The sequence below is a fragment of the Triticum urartu genome, chromosome 2, assembly GCF_003073215.2.
Source record: "Triticum urartu cultivar G1812 chromosome 2, Tu2.1, whole genome shotgun sequence".
In the NCBI taxonomy this organism is placed as follows: Eukaryota; Viridiplantae; Streptophyta; class Magnoliopsida; order Poales; family Poaceae; genus Triticum; species Triticum urartu.
In genome coordinates, this window is record NC_053023.1 from 719,575,561 (window position 1) to 719,592,758 (window position 17,198).

The 17,198-nt window shown below is 43.4% G+C and overlaps 1 protein-coding gene across 2 annotated transcripts; it reads right to left on the reverse strand.

Moving 5' to 3' along the window:
- Positions 1 to 9,531: 9,531 nt before the first annotated feature.
- Positions 9,532 to 12,516, reverse strand: LOC125534340. Of its 2 annotated transcripts, XM_048697592.1 has the most exons (4): positions 11,719 to 11,855; positions 11,376 to 11,590; positions 10,984 to 11,213; positions 9,532 to 10,387 (listed from the first exon to the last, which is right to left on the reverse strand). In XM_048697592.1, exons 1-4 carry the CDS (start codon positions 11,736 to 11,738, stop codon positions 9,743 to 9,745), a joined length of 1,110 nt encoding a protein of 369 aa, XP_048553549.1. In that variant the 5' UTR covers positions 11,739 to 11,855; the 3' UTR covers positions 9,532 to 9,742. The 2 variants fall into 2 exon arrangements, with proteins under 2 accessions (XP_048553549.1, XP_048553548.1); XM_048697591.1 differs by having other exon boundaries at positions 11,376 to 12,516.
- Positions 12,517 to 17,198: the final 4,682 nt, after the last annotated feature.

The following is a 17,198-nucleotide window of genomic DNA, read 5'->3' on the forward strand; positions in this document are numbered from 1 at the left end:
ATGGCGCACCAGTGGTGCGCCATTAGTATACCAGATACTAATGGCGCACCACTGGTGCGCCATTAGTAAAAAATACTAGTGGCGTGGTACTAGTGGCGCACCAGTAGTGCGCCATTAGTAGGCAAAATTGGTGCACCACTAGTAGGCCTTTTCCTAGTAGTGCATATACTAAGTTTCTGGTTAATACAATTCTAGCATGAATAATAAACATTTATCATGAAATAAGGAAATAAATAATAACTTTATTATTGCCTCTAGGGCATATTTCCTTCAGTCTCCCACTTGCACTAGAGTCAATAATCTAGTTCACATCTTTATGTGATTAGTTCACATCTCCATGTGACTAATACCCAAAGGGTTTACTAGAGTCAATAATCTAGTTCACATCGCTATGTGATTAACACCCAAAGAGTGATCATGTTTTTCTTGTGAGAGAATTTTAGTCTGGGTCTGCAACATTCAGATCTGTATGTATTTCGTAAATTTCTATGTCTAGAATGCTCTGCACGGAGCTACTCTACCTAATTTCTCCCACTTTCAATATGTATCCAGATCAAGACTTAGAGTCATCTAGATCGATCTAAAAATCTTGCATCGACGTAACTCTTTACGACGAACTCTTTTTATCACCTCCATAACCGAGAAATATTTCCTTAGTCCTCTAAGGATAATTTTGACTATTGTCCAGTGATCTATTCCTAGATGACTATTGTACTCCCTTGCCAGAATCATGCTAAGGCATACAATAGGATTGTAAATAGCATAGCATACTTTATAGAACCTATGACTGGGGCATAGGGAATGAATTTTCATTCTCTTTCTATTTTCTGTTGTGGTCGGGTTTTGAGTCTTTACTCAACTTCACACCTTGCAACACAGGCAAGAAGTCCTTCTTTGACTGTTCCATTTTGAAATACATCAAAATCTTGTCAAGGTATGTACTCATTGAAAAAACTTATCAAGCGTCTTGATCTATCTCTATAGATCTTGATGCTCAATGTGTAAGCAGCTTCATCGAGGTCTTTCTTTGAAAAACTCTTTTCAAACACTCCTTTATGCTTTCCAAAAAATTCTACATTATTTCCGATCAACAATATGTCAATCACATATACTTATCAGAAATGTTGTAGTGCTCCCACTCACTTTCTTCTAAATACAGGCTTCACCGCAAGTCTGTATAAAACCATATGCTTTGATCACTTTTATCAAAGTATATATTCCAACTCCGAGATGTTTGCACCAGTCCATAGATGGATCGCTGGAGCTTGCACACTTTGTTAGCACCTTTAGGATCGACAAAACCTTCTGGTTGCATCATATACAACTCTTATTTAAGAAATCCATTAAGGAATGTAGTTTTGACATCCATTTGCCAGATTTCATAAAATGCGGCAACTGCTAACATGATTCGGATAGACTTTTAAGCATCGATACGAGTGAGAAAATCTCATCGTAGTCAACACCTCGAACTTGTCGAAAACATTTTGCAACAATTCGAGCTTTGTAGATAGTAACACTACTATCAGCGTCCGTCTTCCTCTTGAAGATCCATTTATTCTTAATGATTCACCGATCATCAGGCAAGTCAATCAAAGTCCATACTTTGTTCTCATACATGGATCCCATCTCAGATTTCATGGCCTCAAGCCATTTCATGGAATCTAGGCTCATCATCGCTCCCTCATAGTTCGTAGGTTCGTCATGGTCTAGTAACATGACTTCCAGAAAGGATTACCGTACTACTCTGGTGCAGACCATACTCTAGTTGTCCTACGAGGTTCGGTAGTAACTTGATCTGAAGTTTCATGATCATCATCATTAGCTTCCTCACTAATTGGTGTAGAGATCACTAGAACCGTTTTCTATGATGAACTACTTTCCAATTCGGGAGAAGGTACAATTACCTTATCAAGTTCTACTTTCCTCCTAGAGAAACTCCTTCTCTAGAAAGGATCCATTCTTAGCAACAAAATATCTTGCCTTCGTATCTGTGATAGAAGGTGTACCCAACTGTCTCCTTTGGGTATCCTATGAAGACACATTTTTTGATTTGGGTTTGAGCTTACCAGGTTGAAACATTTTCACATAAGCATCACAACCCCAAACTTTAAGAAACAGCAGCTTAGGTTTCTTGCCAAACCATAGTTCATACGGTGTCGTCTTAACAGATTAGATGGTGCCTTATTTAATGTGAATGTAGCTGTCTCTAATGCATAACCCCAAAACGATAGTGGCAAATCCGTAAGAGACATCATAGATTGTACTATATCCAATAAAGTACGGTTATGACGTTTGGGCACACCATTATGCTGTGGTGTTCCAGATGGCATGTATTTGTGAAACTATTCCACATTGTTTTGGTTGAAGACCAAACTCGTAACTCAAATATTCGTCTCCGCGGTCAAATCGTAGAAACTTTATTTTCTTGTTACGATGATTTTTCACTTCACTCTGAAATTCTTTGAACTTTTCAAATGTTTCAGACTTTATGTTTCATCAAGTAGATATACCCATATCTGCTCAAATCATCTGTGAAGGTCAGAAAATAACGATACCCGCCGTGAGCCTCAACACTCATCGGATCGCATGCATCAGTATGTATTATTTCCAATAAGTCAGTCGCTCGTTCCATTGTTCTGGAGAACGGAGTCTTAGTCATCTTGCCCATGAGGCATGGTTCGCAAGCATCAAGTGATTCATAATCAAGTGATTCCAAAAGCCCATCGGCATGGAGTTTCTTCATGCGCTTTAAAACAATATAACCTAAACGGCAGTGCCACAAATAAGTTGCACTATCATTATTAACTTTGCATCTTTTGGCTTCAGTATTATAAATATGTGTATCACTATGATCGAGATTCAACAAACCATTCACCTTGGGTGTATGACCACAGAAGGTTTTATTCATGTAAACAGAATAACAATTATTCTTTGACTTAAATGAATAACTGTATTGCAATAAACATGATCCAATCATATTATGCTCAATGCAAACACCAAATAACATTTATTTTAGGTTCAACACTAATCCCGAAGGTAAAGGGAGTGTGCGATGGTGATCTTATCAACCTTGGAATTACTTCCAATACACATCGTCACCTCGCCCTCAACTAGTCTTTGTTTATTTTTCAACTCCCGTTTCGAGTTACTACTTTTAGCAACTGAACCAGTATAAAATACTGAGGGGTTTGCTATAAACACTAGTAAGGTACACATCAATAACATGTATATCAAATATACCTCTTTCACTTTGCCATCATTCTTATCCGCCAAGTATCTAGGGCAGTTCCACTTCCAGTGACCATTTCCTTACCAGTAGAAGCACTCAGTTTCAGGCTTGGGTCTAGCTTTGGGCTTCTTCATGGGAGTGGCAACTTGCTTGCCATTATTCTTGAAGTTCCCTTTCTTTCCCTTGCCCTTTTACTTGAAACTAGTGGTCTTGTCAACCATCAACACTTGATGCTTTTCTTGATTTCTACCTTCGTTGATTTCAGCATCACGAAGAGCTTGGGAATCATTTCCATTATCCCTTACATATTATAGTTCATCATGAAGTTCTAGTAACTTGGTGATAGTGACTAGGGAACTCTGTCAATCACTATCTTATCTAGAAGATTAACTCCCACTTGATTCAAGAGACTGTAGTACCCAGACATTCTGAGCACATGCTCACTACCTGAGCTATTCTCCTCCATCTTGTAGGCAAAGTACTTGTCAGAGGTCTCATACCTATAGACATGGGCATGAGTCTGAAATACCAATTTTAACTCTTGGAATCCCGTTTTTGAAGACATCTCATATGCTCCATGGCGTTCAACATGTTTTTGAAGTCCCGGGTCTAAGCCGTAAAGCATGGTGCACTAAACTACCAAGTAGTCATCATACCAGCTTTGTCAAACGTTCATAACATCTGCATCTGCTCCTGCAATAGGTCTATCACCTAGCGGTGCATCAAAAATAAACGGGGAGCAACATCGCGAGCTATTGATCTACAACATAGTTATGCAAATACTATCAGGACTAAGTTCATGATAAATTAAAGTTCAATTAATCATATTACTTAAGAACTCCCACTTAGATAGACATCCCTCTAATCATCTAAATGACCACGTGATCCAAATCAACTAAACCATGTCCGATCATCACGTGGGATGGAGTAGTTTTCAATGGTGAACATCACTATGTTGATCATATCTACTATATGATTCACGCTCGACCTTTCGGTCTCCAATGTTCCGAGGCCATATCTACATATGCTAGGCTCATCAAGTTTAACCCGAGTATTTCTGCGTGTGCAAAACTGTCTTACACCCATTGTAGATGAACGTTGAGCTTATCACACCCGATCATCACGTGGTGTCTCGGCACGACGAACTTTGGCAACGGTGCATACTCAGGAGAACACTTTTACCTTGAAATTTAGTAAGAGATCATCTTATAAAGCTACCGTCGAACTAAGCAAAATAAGATGTATAAAAGATAAACATCACATGCAATCAAAATATGTGACATGATATGGCCATCATCATTTTGTGCTTTTGATCTCCATCTCCAAAGTACTGTCATGATCTTCATTGTTACCGGCATGACACCATGATCTCCATTATCTTGATCTTTTATCAACGTGTCGTCACATGGTCGTCTCACCAGCTATTGCTTTTGCAACTATTGATATCGCATAGCGATAAAGTAAAGCAATTACATGGTACTTGCATCTTATGCAATAAAGAGACAACCATAAGGCTCCTGCCAGTTCCTGATAACTTTAACAAAACATGATCATCTCATACAATAATTTATATCTCATCACGTCTTGACCATATCACATCACAACATGCCCTACAAAAACAAGTTAGACGTCCTCTACTTTGTTGTTGCAAGTTTTACGGGGCTGCTACGGGCTGAGCAAGAACCGTTCTTACCTACGCATCAAAACCACAACGATATTTTGTCAAGTTAGTGCTGTTTTAACCTTCACAAGGACCGGACGTAGCCACACTCGGTTCAACTAAAGTTGGAGAAACTGACACCCGCCAGCCACCTGTGTGCAAAGCATGTCGGTAGAACCAGTCTCGCGTAAGCGTACGCGTAATGTCGGTCCGGGCCACTTCATCCAACAATACCGTCCAACCAAAGTATGACATGCTGGTAAGCAGTATGACTTGTATCGCCCACAACTCATTTGTGTTCTACTCGTGCATATAACATCTACGCATAAACCTGGCTCGGGTGCCACTGTTGGGGAACGTAGTAGTTTCAAAAAAATTCCTACGCACACTCAGGATCATGGTGATGCATAGCAACGAGAGGGCAGAGTGTGTCCATGTACCCTCGTAGACCGAAAGTGGAAGCGTTAGCACAACGTGGTTGATGTAGTCGTACGTCTTCACGATCTGACCAATCCAAGTACCGAACGCACGGCACCTCCGAGTTCAGCACACGTTCAACTCGATGACGTCCTACGAACTTCGATCCAGCAGAGCTTCAAGGGAGAGTTCCATCAGCACGACAGCGTGATGACGGTGATGATGTTGCTACCGACGTAGGGCTTCGCCTAAGCACCGCTACGATATGATCGAGGTGGATTATGGTGGAGGGGGCACCGCACACGCCTAATGGATCAATGATCAACTTGTGTGTTCTAGGGTGCCCCTGCCCCCGTATATAAAGGAGCAAGGGGGGAGGCTGGCCGGCCCCTGTTGGGCGCACCAGGAGGAGGAGTCCTCCTCCTAGTAGGAGTAGGACTCCCCTTTCCTACTCCTACTAGGAGGAGGAAAGGAAGGGGGAAGGGGAGAAGGAAGGAGAGGGAGGAAAGGAGGAAAGGGGGTCGGCCCCCCTAGTCCAATTCGGTTTGGGCTAGGGGCCGCGCGCCCTGCCTCCTCTCTTCCACCACTTGGCCCATTAGGCCCAATACTTCTCCCTCGTATTCCCGTAATTCTCCGGTACTCTGAAAAATACCCGAATCACTCAGAACCTTTCCGATGTCCGAATATAGTCGTCCAATATATCGATCTTTACGTCTCAGCCATTTCGAGACTCCTCGTCATGTCCCCGATCTTATACGGGACTCCAAACTACCTTCGGTACATCAAATCACTTAAACTCATAATACCGATCGTCACCGAACATTAAGCGTGCGGACCCTACGGGTTCGAGAACTATGTAGACATGACCGAGACATGCCTCCGGTCAATAACCAATAGCGGAACCTGAATGCTCATATTGGTTCCTACATATTCTACGAAGATCTTTATCGGTCAAACCGCATAACAACATACGTTGTTCCCTATGTCATCGGTATGTTACTTGCCCGGGATTCGATCGTCGGTATCTTAGTACCTAGCTCAATCTCGTTACCGGCAAGTCTCTTTATTCGTTCCGTAATGCATCATCCCGCAACTAACTCATTAGTCACAATGCTTGCAAGGCTTATAGTGATGTGCATTACCGAGAGGGCCCAGAGATACCTCTCTGACAATCGGAGTGACAAATCATAATCTTGATTTATGCCAACTCAACAAGTACCATTGGAGACACCTGTAGAGAATCTTTATAATCATCCAGTTACATTGTGACGTTTGGTAGCACACAAAGTGTTCCTCCGGTATTCGGAAGTTGCATAATCTCATAGTCATAGGAACATGTATAAGTTATGAAGAAAGCAATAGCAAAAAACTAAACGATCAAATGCTAAGCTAACGGAATGGGTCAAGTCAATCACATCATTCTCTAATGATGTGATCCCGTTAATCAAATGACAACTCATGTCTATGGTTAGGAAACATAACCACCTTTGATTCAACGAGCTAGTCAAGTAGAGGCATACTAGTGACGCTCTGTTTGTCTATGTATTCACACATGTACTAAGTTTCCGGTTAATACAATTCTAGCATGAATAATAAACATTTATCATGATATAAGAAAATAAATAATAACTTTATTATTGCCTCTAGGGCATATTTCCTTTAGCCGGCACTTTCCAACACCCTTGTTTTCAACCTCTAGTTGGGAGGCCTTCTTCTCTTGCCCTTTGTTGGCAAGGCAGTGGCCGAAGATGGTGGCTAATGCATCTCCGGCGAGGTCGCCGGATGTTGCATGACCCGGTTGCATTTTTGTTTCTTTTTCTGGGGTCTTGTATGTAAAACGGGAGGACTTGGTTGTAATTTTATTTTGTGGTCCTCCATGCAGTGTTGTACTAAAACTTTTGTAAGTTACTAGCAAATATGCCCCTGCATTGCAATGGGAGAAAACGGCCCTCACATGCCATTACCCATTGACCGTGGCTAAAGACCTCACCCTCATGCCCATAACATACTAAGCATGACTAATACCTCATCCTCAGGTCCACATCCTCCATTTTAATATAACACCAGACACATGTTTTCGCTTGTCGTCCTCGTCGCCGGTGATAGTAGTACCAGTTATCACCAACCAAGGTTGGCCAGGTCCAATGCTGGATTGTTGAGCTGCCTTTGTGTCCAGCAAAGATCGAGCGTTGAACAAAGTGTTTTTTTTACCATCTAGCTAATATAATAGGGAAAAACACTGCACATTGTACATGTCTGTGCCATCAGGTTAATTGAGTACTTTGTGTCAGATAGACCATGAAATCTTATTTGGATTCTTCATGCATTTTGACGAGAGTCACTGGGCCGAGTGAGACTGGACGTATGTGAAGACGCGACAGAGAAAAAGATACGTTCCATATACCTAGTTTAATAAGTTGAACTAAAACAATGCATCGGTGGGCATATTTCAAAAATTCGCCAAGTTTTATTAATAGATATAGATTAAAACAATTTAGCTATAGTACCTCCCAATTTTAAAAAAATGTTTCAAAAAAATGTTTACCTTTTCAAATTTAAAGTTCAAAAAATATTTATGTTTTGAAAATGTTTGCAAATTCAAAAAATAATCACAACAGTACCTCCTAGTTTTAATAAATTATTTCTGTTTTAAAAAATACTCAGGTTTCAAAAAAATAAAAAGAGAAATATTGTTCTTAAAAAATGTCCGTGTTTAAATTTTTTTATTAACAACTTTACAAAAAAATTGCGTTCTAAAATATATTCACTTTTTCAAAAAAGTAACTGGTTCTCTTAGTATCTGACGCGATCGTGAGCTTATTTTAAAATTTTGCGCTGCATATTAAACAGCAAGGCTGGTTTGTTCTATTGGCTAGCAGTCTGATCACTCTGGCGTGAGCGGCTGGCTTCAATTCCTTGCGCAGCACTATTTTTTCTTGGATTTTTTTCTTGCGGGCTGTTGGTACGCTAATGGGTCGGCCCATTGCGGCTTTGTGGTACTGTGATTTACGAAAATTATCTGGGTCACAGCGTAAACAAAAAAAAGTGAAGAAACAGTCCTCCCTTTAATATTGGAAAAGGCTTACCTTCAACCGACCGATAACGCATGCGCGTCTGTCGGCTCCACGTCCGTCGGATCGTCTGTTCATCAGATGGATGAGAGCGTCCCCCGCCTCCGTGTCACACGCAGTAGTTTTCTGAAACTTACCTATTGTTTCAGAACACACTCATGCAACTGGATAACGCCCCTGCAGCTCAGTTGACTCGTGTGGCTAGGACGACTCCGTGGCTGGGAGGGCGACGACGTTGGGATCTGGGAGGGCGCAGGGGCGGCGGCGGTGTAGGGTGTGGGGCGACCGGAGCGCATCCACCGCGGTGGCGACGACGACGATTTCGGCATCGGCAGTGGCTGGCGGCGACACAAGCAGGTACGACCACATGTGCGAGGCAACGATGTTGCAGAATCAGAAATCAATTGTTCGACCCCCTCGACGAATCTAGCACCTACTCACTCGTTTTCTTGCCTTTTATCCCCTCGATCTCGTCTCTCTCCCCACGATGCTCTAGCACTTCCTCCCTTCAACCTGCTTCTAAAATAATCCACGACCCAAGCTCCAGCCATGGCGGATGGGGATGTCAATTTGCTTCCCAAATCATCCACAGCCCAAGCTTCAATCATAGCGAACGGTGGTGTTGATCTGTTTCTCAAATCATCCACGGGCCAAGCTCCAGCGATGGTGAACAGTGGTGTCATTTTGCTTCCCAGATTATCCACAATCCAAGCTCTAGCCATGACGGAAGGAGAAGGTAGAAGATATTTGTTTCTTCAACAAAGCTCTTTTGCAAAAGGGCCCTATTGCAGCATAAAAAACTCATAAAAATGGTTCTATAACAATACCTTTGTCGCAAAAATGTTCTACAACGAGACCCTTTTAGAAAAAATCGAAAAAATGAGCTTTTCTGCAACAAGATCTTTGTTGCGAAAAAAATTATACAACGAGCCCTTTGTTCGCAGAAAAACTCGTAAAAATGATTCTTCAACAAGACCTTTATTGTGAAAATTTCCTACAACGAGACCTTTGTTGCAGAAAAACTCATAAAGATGATTCTACAACAAGACCTTTGTTGTGAAAAAATACTGAAACAAGACCTCTCTTGCAAAAAAAAATCTGTAACAAGACCTCAGCTGCAGAAAATACCGTAACAACGCACTTGTTGCAAAGATGACTTGTCACGTAGGTAGATCAGACGGCATACACAGCTCCATCCAATGGTCAGGAAGCCGGCGGATCTTTTTATATTATCTGCCGGTGGACGCTACGCCCATAAATTATAGTCTAGACACAGGGTAATAGTTGGATAACAGAAGAAACAGTTGGGCATCTTAGATAACTGATGGATACACAAACACTTACACTATATAAGTTAATAGCCCTCTACACTGGGGTAACATACCCCTCCAGCACAAGATCCAGCTTATCCATGGCAAGAAGGGACCAAGCAACAACGATCTGAACCGTCGAGTTACCAACTGTACATAAACACTTGGTTGTTTGGCATTGCTTCACAGGGAAGTCAACCTCAACATTATGTAGATATTCAAGGCCAGATTCTGAGTAGGCTTGAATGACCACTTTCAGCGTTTGCTCTAGTTGCACTGAAACAACATTTCTTGACAGATTTACGTAACCATCAGACTGTTTCTCCATTTCCTCAACCTTACAGTTAACTAACACGACTTCCGTAGGTGTAGTTGGAACAAGATCTTCATCAGGAGATAAGTAGCAAGAAACCCGGCATCCATATTGAAAAGGCCACTCCCCTTCAACAACACGGACACCCACGATAGTGGCCTGGACCGCTCTAGTAAGGCGCCCAACACTTAACTCTAACATACCACAGCAGCTGCTGATCCTGGGGTTGGCATACTGCTGCATGGAATAGTAATTATAGGTAGAAGAGAACAATACTGTATCTTTGGTATCTGCTCCAGCATACATAATTCTAAGCTCAACTTCAAATTTAACCGTGTCCGCAGCCACAATTGCACGAGAAGGGCCAGTCAAGAGCAAAAAAGGATCCTGCAAGCATTGTTATCATCATTATCATTATCATTACTCTACTTAATCAAAACAGACTAATCAACAAGATAACATGCATGACGAGAAAGCAAAGGAGGATGAAGATACTAGCAGATTCAAATTTACATGTCAAGGCTAGCTGCTAGCCGTATCAATCTGGGATGATGAGTTATGTAAACTTTGATGTGTATTATAGATAGAGGTTGCTAGACTGACAGGTTTGTGTAAACAAGAAGTAGAAGGCACGAAGAAACAGATTCATCAAGGAAAAACAACCAGGCGATGGCTGCACCACATGCTGTAACTCACTACTGATCAGTTGATCGAAAAGTCTCACTACAGATATATGCCACGTATGAACAAACAGCAAGCCTTCTCAATTCTCTGTTTAAAAAGAAGAGGACAGAGGTAGATTTATTAATACTTCAAATTACCACAGTTTCGGGAATACTCCTGTTTGTTTAACTATGGTTTTCCTTGGATCCCAAGATCTCAAAGTATTTCAAACTATAGTTTTTTCAGAAACCATGGTATTCTCAGAAAAACTCAAAAAATACTTTGTATCCAAACAGGGCCTTAGTGTTATTAATGCATACCGCTTCAGTGACTTCTTGGCAGTTTGCCCTTGACCGGGAGAAGAGAAGGTTGCGGTTGCGGTCCACGGTGTCTCGTGCAGCAACCACCCCGTACACACGGAGCGGCCAGCGCAAGTTGGCATGCACATTCACAATTTTGATGGAGAAGATCTGCAGGGCTGGACCGGCAACAGCAGCGTGTGGAAAGATACCAGGCGTGGAGTGCGTAAATTGCATAGGGCTCAACGTGGCTGCAGAACCAAATTAAGTCAAATGAATTACTAAACTAAGTCAAGTAAAATATTTGATTATACAAGGAAAAGCTGGGAATGTTCTGATTGCACTGATTGAGATATGTGTAGTCAATTGAACTACCTAAGGTAAGCACAGCTAGCTAGAAGAAAGAAACTTACTTATGTCATCAAACGAACCACATCCTGCTATCTGACTGCCCCATATAGATTTCCAGGCGGCATGGTAAGAACTAAGATCATCCAAATTCACTCGCTTAGCAACAATTGGATCATCTACAATCTCTTTCTGTAAGGGTTCACATGAACGCTTTATATAATCCGAGATAGCCACAAATGTTTCGGATAAAATACGGAGCTTCTTGAGCTTGTCCAACCTGATGGGGATACTGGATTTCCTCAGTATAGATGCAAAAGATTGTATCCGATATGCATATTCGTGACACTCATGCAAAAGAAAATGAAGTGCTTCCTTCTGGCTGAGAACAAGATAGGGCAAACTTACCCCGAGCAAGTTGATTGCATCTGAGTCAATGTTCTGGACAGACAACTTGGACATCTCTATCATCTCGGGTGGCAACTGCTGTGGAGCGTAAATCCCTCCTTTTTTCCTTTGCCTCTCTAGATAAGCCTTCTTTCCGGCGATCGTCTCCAACCCTCGTGATTCGATCTGTCTCTCCAGGGCGGTGATCTCCCTCCTCTGGATAATAATATGGCGACAAAGAGCGTCGGCAAGGCTTTCATTATCTATGCTATGGAACGTGGCCTCCCTCCTTTTGATCTCGGTTTTGGTACTGCTGGGGAACGTGACCTCCCTCTTATTGCGGACAACGTACATGGTCCGCCCCATATCCTTCTTCGACCGGATCTCCATCTCCTCCCTATATTTCCTCTCCATCGTCCGAAATCTCCGAACCAAATTCATATCTCCCGAATTCACTATCTCTTCCCCGAAGTCCCCATCCAGCTTCTGAAATTTCCGAACCCAATCCATCTCCTTTCCGGATTCCATCTTCAACTTCATCTCCTTCTCGTATACTCTCTCTATCTTCCGGAGTTCCCCGACCAGAATCATCTCCCTCACCTTCTCCTTGCCGGATCCCTTCCCCTTCTCCTTGCCGGATGCCCTCTCTATCTCCCCGAATTCCATCTCCGTCTCCTTGCAACCGGCCGTCGTTCTCGGGTTGAGATGGGGTCTGAGGCTAAACAGGCAGGGAAACTCGCCGCCGCCGCCGCCTAGATTTTCTCTTTTTGTTGAGGTGGTTGAGGGGAGCCGCCGTCTAGGTTTTATCCGAACGCCCGCCCGGGTAAGGGTACCTATTATACTCTCGACTCACGCTCGGCCCGGGACAGCCCAATAGATCCGGACGCACCTCCAATCGCACTACTTTTTTTCTTTCAAACCCCTCAAAAAAAATACTTTTTTCTTTCAAACATGGGAAGAGACCGGAAAGTCCCAGAGCTGCCATTATCTTTATTTTTATCTTTACCTAATATTAAGGGAAAAAATTAGCATCAACCGACTAATCAAGGCGCTGCATCCGCCGCTTGATGCGCCATTGGATCAATTAAAATAACCAACCTTATCTTTTCCAGCGTCGTTCTCCTCCTCACACATATTCCTTCCCAAAATCAAGCTCCCTCTCTCTCTTCCCAAGTCAGCTTCTAGCAACAGCGTCACCCAGTCCTAGGATGGCCTCGCGGCTCACACGGGCACCGGTGGCCGGAGCGCCGAGGACGAGACGGTAGTTGTGCCTCTTGCAACATCAATCTCGCCGCTGTCCTGAGACAAGTTTCTGCAACAACCGCGTTGTTGCGGAACAATGGCGAACGACGACTGTGCAGTGCGGAACGCACTAAGAGAAGTTGCAATTTTTTAAACATGAGTCTTGTTGCAGAAAATTAGCCGCGTCGGTAGATGTTGTTGCAATTTTTGTAACAAGGATCATGTTGCAGAAATTAGGGAAGAAAGGGTTTTGCAACATGGGTCTTGTCGCAAGAAATTAGAGAGAAGTTTTTGCAACAAGTGTCTTGTTACAGAAAATTATATAAGTGGAGATTTTGCAACAAGAGTCTTGTTGCAGAAATACAAGGTTCATCGGATGGCTCATGAGACGGTGGATTTTGCGCCGAAGGACTAGTTCGCCCCGCAGACCGGGGAATCTGTTTCCGAAACCGAGGTGTTGTTGCAGGACGTAAGGAGGTGGTCATGCGCGCACGGTGGTTAGATCCGACGGCTATCGGGACGCTGATCCAATGAAGCTTCATGCGACGGATGTTTTCGCCGGCCGACGCGTAGCGGCTCCCATAATTTATAGGTTGTTGTGTTATGTGGAATATTTAAATTGTGATATGGTCCCCCCCCCCTTTGTGCATGCATCCTCGTTAATGGGACAGCTATTTCCCATTGCTTGATAAAAGAAATCGAAGTTATTTTGAATTATTTTTTGTCCCGTTGGCCCCTTTGTTGCTTTCGGATGCCATCAAATTTGGTGCTTATCAGGAAGATGTTTCTGAAACCAACAAACACAGTTATCTGTGTCATGTAAAATGGACTGGAATAGGAACATACATACATAAATATGCTCTTTTCTTAGGTGATTATTTTGAGGAAAGCATGATTATTATGTAAAATATTGTTCAGGGCAGTCTTGTAAAAATTGCATCAAATTTTGAATCGTCTTTTTCTTGTACAACTTTTCTATTACCATTGTCATGAGCCAAACAAACAGCGATGTGTACATGTCTGTCTAACATACATGCCTCCATGATCTCAACTGCTCTGAGTTGCGAGAAGCGTGAGCCATCAGCCATATCACCAAGCATAGGCAAGCCTAAATGCAGAAAGGGAGACGCTTGTTATGATGTGCATTGTTTTTTTTAGATCTCAATTTGAGGATCACTTGATTGGCGGCGGCCACACCCCGATCCCCTTTCTCTATTCTTCTCCTACCTTTGTCCCTGGGCTCTGTCTCCTGTGATTCTCGCCCTGTACCTGAAATTGCTACTACCTGAGAGTGTAATCGGAAGGAAGTAAGGTGTTAACAGGGTTCCAGTGGAAGGGAAATCTATGGAGCGGCGCATGACTCCTAGGAAGAAGACGAAAGGACGACGTTTTGGCAAGGGTAGACTCCAGGTTCTCTCTACTCTCTATAGTGGTGGTGTTGGCCGGTCTCTGGTTCAGCAGAGTTGTAATTGTAACTTCAGGAGGGTGAAGAAGTCACCCTGTTTTGTTTTTTTTTGCGGGAAAGGACACCCTGCCTTCTGAACGCACTAGAGCAAGAAAAAAAATAATGTCACCCCTTGTTCTGCTGTGAATCGAATAGTGTGGGATGCTTCACACACACAGCTTCAGAACCTAGATGGACGTGGCACCAAGCAGCGATCGATCGGTTGAAGACATTGTCAAAAACGAAACAAGGCCTTGATCCACTCGCCTCATCATGTATACGTAGGCGTCCACGCGTGAGGAGGTCCCATGGTGGGATGTGTGGACATCCTGCCCAGTTGTCAATAAAAAAGAAACAGAAAAAACAGTAGCACGCCTTCGCCTGTCGCTAGAAGCACGCCTCTGTGACAGGCCTGACTATGGGATTCAGGGAACGAGCACACAGGGAAACTCAGCATGACACAGCGATTAGCTAATCCCGGAGGAATGCTTTACTCGAATTGAGAGATTACAGAAGAAAGTTATGCCGGCCAGAGATAAGATGCTTCTGCCATTCTACACACACGAACTCGCTCCCAGCTATTCTCTCAGGAGCTCGTGTAGGAGCGCATCCATGAACGAGAGGATGAGCTCGTCTCCCGGCGACGGCGGAGCGGGCGCGGCGGTCGAGCGCCAGCGGCGGAGAGGCCCTCATCTCCTCGGCCACCGAGGTCCCTGCGCGAGACCCGCTGCCGATCGACGCCGATGAGGGATCGGCTACGCGGAGACCGCGGAGGAGATTTCCGGTGGCGGGGAGGTTTTGGGAGGGACAGAGTGAGGAATCGGATGAGGAAGAGGGGGGATTGAGGAAGGGTTCGGTAGAGATTCTGGAGAAGAGGCGCGGCGCTTCGGTGAGGGTGAGACTGCCTTTTGTGCCGCCGGTTCCCATCACGGAGGTGCGATGGCGCCATCGGGTCAAGCGATGGGCGCCAGGGGCGGTGACCTCGTCACCACGGCCGCGTCCACAACCATTCAGGTCAGGGGCGCGCTACAGAGAACCATCAATTCCTAATCCGCCAACACTTGCGGGCTTTATTTTGCAGGGGTTTCTGCAGCGGGATTCCGCCATTGATGACGTCACAGGTGAAGCGGGGGACGAGTTTTTTTTCGAAAACTACTGGGCCTAGTGCTATTTCTCCCCACTGGGCCTCGAGGGAAGCCAAGCCCAAGCCACTTTGCTCGCTACAGTCGATACTTCAAGGACGACACAGTGCAGAACCGGGCAATAGCACCGGTTCGTAACGCCCTTTAGTCCTGGTTCATTAACCGGCACTAAAGTGTGGGCATTAAAGGTCCTTCTTTAGTACCGGTTCAGCATGAACCAGTGCTAAAGGGCAACCACGTGGCACGAGCCAGCTCCGCGGGCAGGGAGCCCTTTAGTACCGGTTGGTGACACCAACCGGTATTAAAAGGTTGGGGGTTTTGGGTTTACAATTTTTTTTTCATTTAATTTTGTGTTTTCCATTTAATTCTTTTTTGTTTGCTGGTATTTTACGATACTACATATTGTACACGTTATGCATATATATAAATAGAATTTCTAGTAGAATCGATCGTGTGTGTGTGTGTGTGTGTATATATATATATATATATGTATATATGTATATACACTAGTACAAATTCCCGTGCGTTGCATCGGGCGAAATATTAAGTATAAATTGCTCCACGTGCCATTATGCAATATTTTTGTAATAGAATTTTTGCAAACTTCAAAAATAAGGTCAATGTAACCACTGAGTGTAGCAATTAGATCTTGACACACCGCGGTCTAGCAGTGTTCGTGCAACAAAACTGTAATGACTCAAATTACTATCTTTCTCTAAAAGAAACAGAACAAGGCAACTTGCAAAAAGTAAGGCTTGACAATGTTTTTATCTGTGGGAATGACCGGCCCTGTTTGTCCTTCCTAGGTTGCGACACCGGGACGACCCACTACAAATTATGGAATGCTGCTAGTAATTACAAATACTTTTTAACAGAGATTCTGTCTCATAAGACCACACGTAGCTGAGTGCCTGAGTCAAGCATAAAAGGACATCTCAAACCAGGTCTGTCCAAAATGTCCATTCATGCCCATGTAGCCATATCACACATCAACAAAAGTTCATCCAAATAGAGCTCAACAAGAAATGCACATATAATGGCAAACATGGAAACATGAAACGGAAGTACATGACTATAGAATCTATCAAAGAAAAGAAAATACAGCCCTAATGGGGAAACCAGTTCATACTGTTGCACTCCAAAAAAATATTGAAGAAAACCGAGAAGGTCAGCCTCTAGCAAACTTTTAAAGATAAATCAGACTAAAGAGTTATCACTTAGACTCTATCCAAATTGGAGATAAAAGATGTAGTGAACAGTAAGGAAATTTTGTGGTGTGTGCGATTAGACATGCCTAACTTTAAACTTAAATTAGAATTCATGCATGCGAAATAACATCTCTATGCAACATGCACGTACTATTTCTGATACCTTGCTCTAAAGTGTATTAAATTAGCAACGGACAATGGCTGCACATGTATTGGTTAGGGGTCATCACAGATTGGAAGGAGGTCTACAACAGTACCTTGCTCTGAAGTGTATTTGCTAGGATTTTGATTTGGATCTGAAGTGTATTTGCTAGGATTTTGATTTGGATAGGTACAAGATCAAGGAGGTCCTTACAGGGGCAGTGGAGAGGTGGATGAATACCTGCGCTGGACCGAGCTGGGTACCCAAACATGGCGAACATGGCGAGTGGACTTGGACCGAGCTGGGTACCCAAACATGGCGAG

Excerpts from the sequence above, each read along its gene's own strand:
- LOC125534340 (XM_048697591.1), bottom strand. The coding sequence starts at position 12,363 with ATGGAATTCGGGGAGATAGAGAGGGCATCCGGCAAGGAGAAGGGGAAG. Across the intron at positions 11,214-11,375 it reads TGGTTCGTTTGATGACATAA|CCACGTTGAGCCCTATGCAA; the intron begins GTAAGTTTCTTT and ends TTGGTTCTGCAG. Across the intron at positions 10,388-10,983 it reads GCCAAGAAGTCACTGAAGCG|GATCCTTTTTTGCTCTTGAC; the intron begins GTATGCATTAAT and ends CAATGCTTGCAG.